Source organism: Salmo salar, chromosome 10 (assembly GCF_965601325.2).
Source record: "Salmo salar chromosome 10, fSalSal1, whole genome shotgun sequence".
Classification (NCBI taxonomy): domain Eukaryota; kingdom Metazoa; phylum Chordata; class Actinopteri; order Salmoniformes; family Salmonidae; genus Salmo; species Salmo salar.
This window is the reverse complement of record NC_138300.1, coordinates 27,745,316-27,754,112: the sequence shown is the minus strand read 5'-3', so window position 1 is coordinate 27,754,112 and position 8,797 is coordinate 27,745,316. Positions and strand designations below refer to the sequence as shown.

The 8,797-nt window shown below is 39.5% G+C and overlaps 1 protein-coding gene across 1 annotated transcript in view; it reads left to right on the top strand.

Moving 5' to 3' along the window:
* The first annotated feature begins 487 nt into the window (after nucleotides 1-487).
* LOC106613892 (cytosolic carboxypeptidase 6) overlaps nucleotides 488-8,797 on the top strand; it is a 406,201-nt gene continuing 397,891 nt past the window's right edge. The window contains exons 1-2 of the mRNA XM_045687571.2: nucleotides 488-547; nucleotides 6,921-7,043. Of these exons, the coding sequence (XP_045543527.1) occupies nucleotides 505-547; nucleotides 6,921-7,043 (166 nt within the window). The 5' untranslated portion in view covers nucleotides 488-504. The remainder of the gene's footprint in view (nucleotides 548-6,920; nucleotides 7,044-8,797) is intronic.

Genomic DNA, 8,797 nt, shown 5'->3' with positions numbered 1-8,797 from the left:
ACACTAAACTACTACTCATTTGACCATCATTCTTATAAATGGTTAATATGTTCAGGTCCTTTTAGTTGACACCATGTGTATACATGCGTTGGGTAAATAAAATTGAGTTCTACATTTTCAAAGAGATTTCTATAATTTATCTTAAAATGTAATGCTCTACTTGAGGCTTGCACCTGCTTTTGACTTGCTTAGGTCAACCCCAATGGGTCGTCACAAAGTTATAAACTCCGCCCATTTCTATAATTTATCTTCTTAAAATTAAATTGTAAACCTAACCCTAACCTTAACCACGCTGCTAACTCTTATGCCTAACCCTAACCTTAAATGAAGACCACAAAGCAAATAGTTGTTGTAGGCTTGTAGCCAATTTTGACTTTGTGGCTGAGGAATCTGACTGTGGAAGCTAGTGGAAACCATCCAACTCCCTCCCACCTGTCCTTATCCCTAGACTGCGTTGCCGTGGCAACACTCAGCCAGCGTTGTGCGCTGGTGTGTTGTGCAAAAATGGAAAGGAAGATGGAGGAGAACATGAGAGACGTCGACGCTGGTGTGTAAATAGTAGTGCTACCTACCTCCTATAGTACCTATATTCAAGTGCATGAGAGTGCATAGCAGGTTGCTGCACATTTAGTTATGAATGAGTCTGGACTGCTGCATCAATCACCTAGACCGACACAACATCGTTTGTAAACATCACTTTGCTAGTTAGCTAAGTAAGCTTGTTACTAGCGAACGACGTTACTTTGTTAGGTAACGTTAACCTTCTAGTTAGCTAGCTACCTGATATACATAATACTAGCTAGTAGCATGAAAATGTTCAGCAAATTGAAGTGTTTGCCGTAAACACTCTGCCTGGACAGGCTACTTGCCATGCATCTAATGTGCGGGATTTGCTATGTGACTGTGAGTTTAGCAGCTAACGTTAGCTAGTTAGCTAGTGCTAGCTCTGGTCCAGGGCGTCGTTCTGCTGTACTCTCAACCGAACGACGTACAGGACCAGAGCTAGCAAATACTAGCTGTCTTGCAGCAACTGGCTGTGGCAAGTAGCACAGCCATAAATGTAATGTAAATGTAAGTAGCTGTGTTAGACACAAGAAGTAGTGGTTCCCTATATATCTATAGTAATAGCATGGCAATGGCTACACGTCATTGTACGGGTTTTAATTAGGTGTGCTTTGCTTTATAAACTGGTCATACTTATTATTATTATTATTCCGCTGGAATCTCTAGTACCAAAACCGTAAACACCATAACAACTTTAACCTTTAACTGGCACACCAATAAAAAAAAATATCTGAAAAATTATTGTGTTTAGCCTCAAAATAGGTTTATTTGACAATGTAAAACACAATACAACCCACATGTGGATAATGCATTTAAAATCATTGAGGATGACACCAAAACTTTGAAAACTTATTTTCATTGTGGTCTTCTTAAATAAACGTTTAAAACATTTACAAACAACATAGTAGACCTAGGCTTTAAAGTAGACCTAGCCTAATAGGCATACCTTGCCTTATAAGCATACACATTTAACACATAACAAAACAAAGGACAGGATGACATTGTCATAACCATAGGGTATGACTCCCTCAGTATATCCGCGATCTCAGGCTCCTAAACTGAGTTAGATTATGGTTTGTTGATGGTGATGCCAGATATAGGCTAGAAATGAATAATTTTTGTGTGCATGACTTTTATAGAAACTTAAACTTTGATAAATAATGCATCGCAAACATCTCAACCAGCATTATTTAGTATTGGAATTTTTTTAATCATCAAAAAAAGGATACATTAATTTACATCTTGTCTGCTTAATTTACTTATAATGGAAGATGGGCCTAGTTAAATGAGGACTGATGATCTGAATAAATATGATACATGTAAATGAATGCGTTTACAGTTCATATGCTTAGAATAACAATAACATTTCATGTACTGAATGATATTATAAAAAATTTTGAAGATAACAGGCAGACAGTTAATAAGGATCCCATAACAATATTTTTCTATTGTCCAAAATCATATCTAGCGTTGGCTTAATATGGCGGTACCCAATTAGCCCAGCGTCGTCCGGGTTAGGGTGTGGCTGGGGTAGGCCGTCATTGTAAATAAGAATTCGTTCCCCTTAACAGGCAGCTAATTTTGCAATATTTTATCATCTCAACCAATGCCATTTATTAAAATGATCATGTGGTTTTCATTATCGGACTCCCATATATTTTTAAAACACCCATCCAAAGATGGTTGAAAATCAGGAAGTGAAAATACCCCAACCAGAAGCCATGGATTACAGGCAACATTCGCACTGAGCTAAAGGATAGAGCCGCCGCTTTCAAGGTGCGGGACTCTAACCTGGCAGGGCTTGCAAACTATTACAGACTACAAAGGGAAGCACAGCCACGAGCTGCCCAGTGACACGAGCCTACCAGACGAGCTAAATCACTTCTATGCTTGCTTCGAGGCAAGCAACACTGAGGCATGCATGAGAGCATCAGCTGTTCCGGACGACTGTGTGATCACACTCTCCGTAGCCGATGTGAGTAAGACCTTTAAACAGGTCAACATACACAAGGCTGCGGGGCCAGACGGATTACCAAGACGTGTGCTCTGGGCATGTGCTGACCAACTGGCAGGTGTCTTCACTGACATTTTCAACATGTCCCTGATTGAGTCTGTAATACCAACATCTTTCAAGCAGACCACCATAGTCCCTGTGCCCAAGAACACGAAGGCAAGCTGCCTAAATGACTACAGACCCGTAGCACTCACATCTGTAGCCATGAAGTGCTTTGAAAGGCTGGTAATGGCTCACATAAACACCATTATCCCAGAAACCCTAGACCCACTCCAATTTGCATACTGCCCAAACATATCCACAGATGATGCAATCTCTATTGCACTCCACACTGCCCTTTCCCACCTGGACAAAATGAACACCTATGTGAGAATGCTATTCATTGACTACAGCTCAGCATTCAACACCATAGTACCCTCAAACCTCATCACTAAGCTAAGGAACCTGGGACTAAACATCTCCCTCTGCAACTGGATCCTGGACTTCCTGACGGGCCGCCCCCAGGTGGTGAGGGTAGGTAGCAACACATCTGCCACACTGATCCTCAACACTGGAGCTCCCCAGGGGTGCGTGCTCACTCCCCTCCTGTACTCGCTGTTCACCCACGACTGCATGGCCAGGCACGACTCCAACACCATCATTAAGTTTGCAGACGACACAACAGTGGTAGGCCTGATCACCGACAACGACGAGACAGCCTATAGGGAGGAGGTCAGAGACCTGGCTGGGTGGTGCCAGAATAACAACCTATCCCTCAACGTAACCAATGCTAAGGAGATGATTGTGGACTACAGGAAAAAGAGCACCGAGCACGCCCCCATTCTCATCGACGGGGCTGCAGTGGAGCAGGTTGAGAGCTTCAAGTTCCTTGGTGTCCACATCAACAACAAACTAGAATGGTCCAAACACACCAAGACAGTCGTGAAGAGGGCACGACAAAGCCTATTCCCTCTCAGGAAACTAAAAAGATTTGGCATGGGTCCTCAGATCCTCAAAAGGTTCTACAGCTGCAACATCGAGAGCATCCTGACCGGTTACATCACTGCCTGGTACGGCAATTGCTCGGCCTCCGACCGCAAGGCACTTCGGAGGGTAGTGCGTACGGCCCAGTACATCACTGGGGCAAAGCTGCCTGCCCTCCAGGACCTCTACACCAGGCGGTATCAGAGGAAGGCCTTACAAATTGTCAAAGACTCCAGCCACCCCAGTCATAGACTGTTCTCTCTACTACTGCATGGCAAGCGGTACTGGAGTGGCAAGTCTAGGACAAAAAGGCTTCTCAACAGTTTTTACCCCCAAGCCATTAAGACTCCTGAACAGGTAACCAAATGGTTACCCGGACTATTTGCATTGTGTGGCCCCCCAACCCCTCTTTTACGCTGCTGCTACTCTTTGTTTATCATGTATGCATAGTCACTCTAACTATACATTCATGTGCATACTACCTCAATTGGCCCGACCAACCAGTGCTCCCACACATTGGCTAACCGGGCTATCTGTATTGTGTCCCACCACCCGCCAACCCCTCTTTTTACGCTACTGCTACTCTCTGTTCATCATATATGCATAGTCACTTTAACCATACCTACATGTACATACTACCTCAATAAGCCTGACTAACCGGTGTCTGTATATAGCCTTGCTACTCTTATTTTCAAATGTCTTTTTACTATTTCTTTACTTACCTACACACACACACATACCTTTTTTTTCACACTATTGGTTAGAGCCTGTAAGTAAGCATTTCACTGTAAGGTCTACACCTGTTGTATTCGGCGCTTGTGACAAATCAACTTTGATTTGATTTGAATGTGTGCAAAACCGAACCTAATTTACCCAAAAAATTTTTTGCTAATTGTGTATAAAATAAGAAATGACAAGGTTGTTTACTTCTAAAACATCATTTAATAATGATGAAATGACTAATATGTTTTAGAATTTTACGAACTCTTGAAAAATATGCTCTCCCAGGCAGTTGAGTTGCCTATTAAAGGAATACTATTAATTGTTTTTAAGTGTTTAATTTACCTAGGCAAGTCAGTTAAAACATGCAGACTGGCACTGGAACTGTTGCTTTGATACTACTTGTACTTTTCACACTACAACCACATTTGTATTAATCCCAATGCATTTCAGGGGCCATAGACTTGAATGGGAAGCAATTCTGGCTTGTCTTCAACCGTTTAAGCTAGACACGCCATTCAAACTCTAAAACGAGCAGACCAGTCTGGAATAGTGTGCTTGTATTCAGCTTTTTATACCATTACCTCAAACTATAAAATGTATTGTATCCCCGCTCATTTCAATGGTGGAATGCAGGCTTCAACACTCTAAACTGAAATCACTGCCACAAAACTTTCAGAATGTACAAACAAAAATATTTTGAGAGCTTAAAAACACCTAATGATGACATAGCACTCACTCTAGCCTACAATACTAGCCCACTATAATCAGTGGTGGAAAAAGTACTCAATTGTCATTCTTAAGTAAAAGTAAAGATACCTTAATAGAAAATGACTCAAGTAAAAGTGATACTACTCGTTTAAAAGTGCATGGTTTTAAATGTACTTAAGTACAGTGGTGGAAAACATACTCAATTGTCATACTTGTGAAAAAGTAATAAGTAAAAGTAAATACTATACATGAAATTCATTATATTAAGCAAACCAAACGGCACACTTTTCTTGTTTTTGAAATTTTAACACTCAGACCTAGTTTACAAACGCAGGGTTTGTGTTTAGTTAGTCCGCTAGATCTGAGGCAGTAGGGATGACAACGTGTTATATTAATAGTTGCATGAATTGGACCATAATGCTGTCCTGCCTGAGCATTCGAATTGACAAGTACTTTTGGGTGAAAGGGAAAAGGTATGGGAGTAAAAAGTACATATTTTCTTTAGGAATGTAGTGGAGTAATAGTTGTCCAAAATATAAATAGTACAGGGTCCGGTTGCATAAAACACCTGAAGTTAATTTTCCCCTCATCTTTCCCCTTAAAGTTTTCTTAACTGTAAGTCACTTGCACAAAACATTTTAAGGTGAATGTCCCCTTTAAATTGAGTGAAAAAGTTAAGGGTGCCCATGAGGTCCCTTAACTGTTTAATTCAGTATGGATATCAGTGTAAACAGCATTTGTGGAGGTGATTGTTGCTTTCATCAGCCCTGTTTACAAAAGGAAAACATCAACCAACTGGGTACTTAGCTAAACATTGGAAGGTGCAAAATCCATGCTACTAACCTGGTTTATTTTCTTCTGAAGCAATTTTGTTATCCTGTGTTGATTGTGGAAGTTTTGCTATCTAACAAAATAAATGTGATCACTTTGAAGAGATATTTAGTCAGTGAATCAGGCCAGATACTGTTTCTGCCATGCATGCCTTCAAACTATGGTAAAAGCCCTGAAGTATGGCCTTAAGAGAAACACTTAAGATATGTTATGCAACTAGGCCCAGATATCCGAAAAAAACTACTTAAGTAGTACTTTAAAATATTTTTTACTTAAGTACTTTACACCACTGACTATAATGACTCCACACCTACAAACCACCCAAAAATCGGTCACTATAACTAACACATAGCCTTTGAAAACACTATTAATACCATTGCTGTCACTACTACTACTATATCACAACCATAAATACTTCAAGACTAGCAAGCACATCACATTTAAATGTCCTTTTCTAGTCTACAATTACGAGACCTGAGTTCATAGAGTTCAATCCTAATCCACATGTGTAGGTTAACATGCATGACATGGCATGGTATTAGCTACCTAGGCTGTACTGTAATTAAATGCAACACTATCAGGGACACTTGATAATTATTAATGCATTATCTGCAGGTAAAGGACAGTTTGTTTCACTCCAAATAGCATAGGCTGTTTAACCACCTGCTTTAGCACCTGTCAACAAATCAGGCCAAGCACTTGTTAGACCTGGCTATAGCTTTTAAAGGTTGTGAAGTTTTAGCTAGTAACACCATTTGTTTACAATAGTGAAATCTCTGAATACACCAAAATAAATCATTTCACGCCTTTTTGTTGTCTTGAGGTTTTTATTTAGTTCTAATACAATACAAGTAGATATATTTCTGCAAGGTGACCTCAGTTAAGGCTTTGCCAATAGCATGCCTTACTTACTATGCATAAGGCAGGCAAGCCACATTTGATGCACAAAAGACATCTTGTCATACTGTATCTACTTCTGAGGCACAAAGTGTGATAATATTGAGATATCTAGCCTTAATATGATATTTACCGCATGTGATATCCTTAGAATGGTGGGGTGTTTAATAGATATTAGTTAAGATGAAATTGTTTGACAAGTGATATGTGGTTGTCCTAGGCAGTGAAGCAGGAGGAGAGGACGCCTTGGTGGGCAATGTGAACAAGCTGATGGTGACTCCACCAGGATACACAGGAGTTCCACGGAAAGGCCACCTTGTCTTTGATGCTTGCTTCGAGAGTGGTAAGTACAAACTGTAATGAGGTGTAATATCACAATTTAAACTACTGCAACATTTGATACATTTATCACAATATTTGTAAATATATCCACAGACTAGGCTTATTTACGCTAATTAGGCTAACTTAGAATTTCCTTTACCTAGCTTAATTAGTTATAGGTTATGTCATTCTATTTTGATCACAAAACAATCCAGTGTTATCAAGTGATCATTCTATGATGACATTATTGTCATCCCTCAATTTAAAAAGGGCAGTATAAGACTTAGGCTATAGTAAATAATGAATTTAATGTAGGCTATGCCTGCTGGTGCAAGGCAGGTTGACAGGTCATTTATCACTATATACCACATTTCTGGGTACTGTATTACATTTTCAGCCTATTTTTTTTCTTGTTTACTAATATACAGGAAGACCCACATGCATACAAACAGGTTGTTTTGTAGTGCGATCCTCTGATCCTCCTTTACAGATCTCATATACTTCAGTTACGAAAACCATTTTATTTCCTTAGATATGTTTCTGTGATTTGAATTGCATCATATCGAAGCAGTGAAATTATATTAAATATTGCCTATTAATAAAAGCAGAATATTCTATACAACTAGGCCTAAATCATTTCTTTGATTGTGTCTTTTAATGGTTAATTAGCTATAGAAAATGGTAACAAAAAAATGTAAAGGTTCTAAGTGAGTCACTGCTCTTTTACCTTGTCCATCTTCCTAGTTGAAGACTGTAATTAAACAAGTTAATATGTTCCAGAATGCTTTGCAAATGGCCTTTGTTTTGAACTTTTCAACCAAATGAATGGCACTACAATGAAAATAAAGTGCTTTCCGCTGTGACAAGGTCAAGTGGGCAGCAAAGAGAGCGGCTCTGGGCTGGAGTGACAGTGAATCAGTGGGCCTGTGGAACATTCACAATATCATTCTCTGCTGGGAGATTAGGTTCAGGGTCTTCAACAGATGAGACATAGCTTTCATATTCTTGGCAGGCAACCAATTTCTGGCTGTGCAGAGATGAAGTTTAACTTGTGATTCTGTGCTGTTTGGCCCAGCTGTCAGAGGATAGACTTTTTAAGTTGATTTAGATTTTTTGACTTTGTTTATTTGGATAGAGTTTGAAACATCTGAGAAGAATCTGTGTTTTTCTCCCAGACATAATACTGAATAAACAAGTGATTAGAGGTTTATTAGACACCATTTTTTAAGGTAAGCTTATACTACCGAACGGCACTGTCAATCAAATTAAATTCAGATGATAGGGTATTACTATAATATCATATGATATTGTCAGTCACACCATGGCACCACATAACAGGTGAGAGGTTTGAAAGTTAAGAGATAAACAAAGAGCTTCTAACTAAGATCTGGGAAGCCATGAGGATTTGAGGATTTGTCTATAAGTGAGTGTTATGCTCGATCTCGAGTTATAAATGAAGATTAAAACGGCTATGCATGTGGCCTGTCAAAGGAGAGTGAATAGAGGGGAGAGTAGACAAACATATGTTTTAGGAGGTTGATATGGATATTAATAAATAATCAGGAGACTTACATTTCTTACGGGTTTTTAAATAAGTTTCCTTATTTTCCCAGATGACATGCTCGGAGGACCTCAGACATTGATTAATGGGCGTTGAGCTCACAGACTGAGATCCGCTAACATGTATAACATTACCCCGATGTCTCTAGGTCCGGAAATTCTCCTGAATGATTTATGGAATTGATATTAATCTCTTTCCAGTAAATGCATTACTGA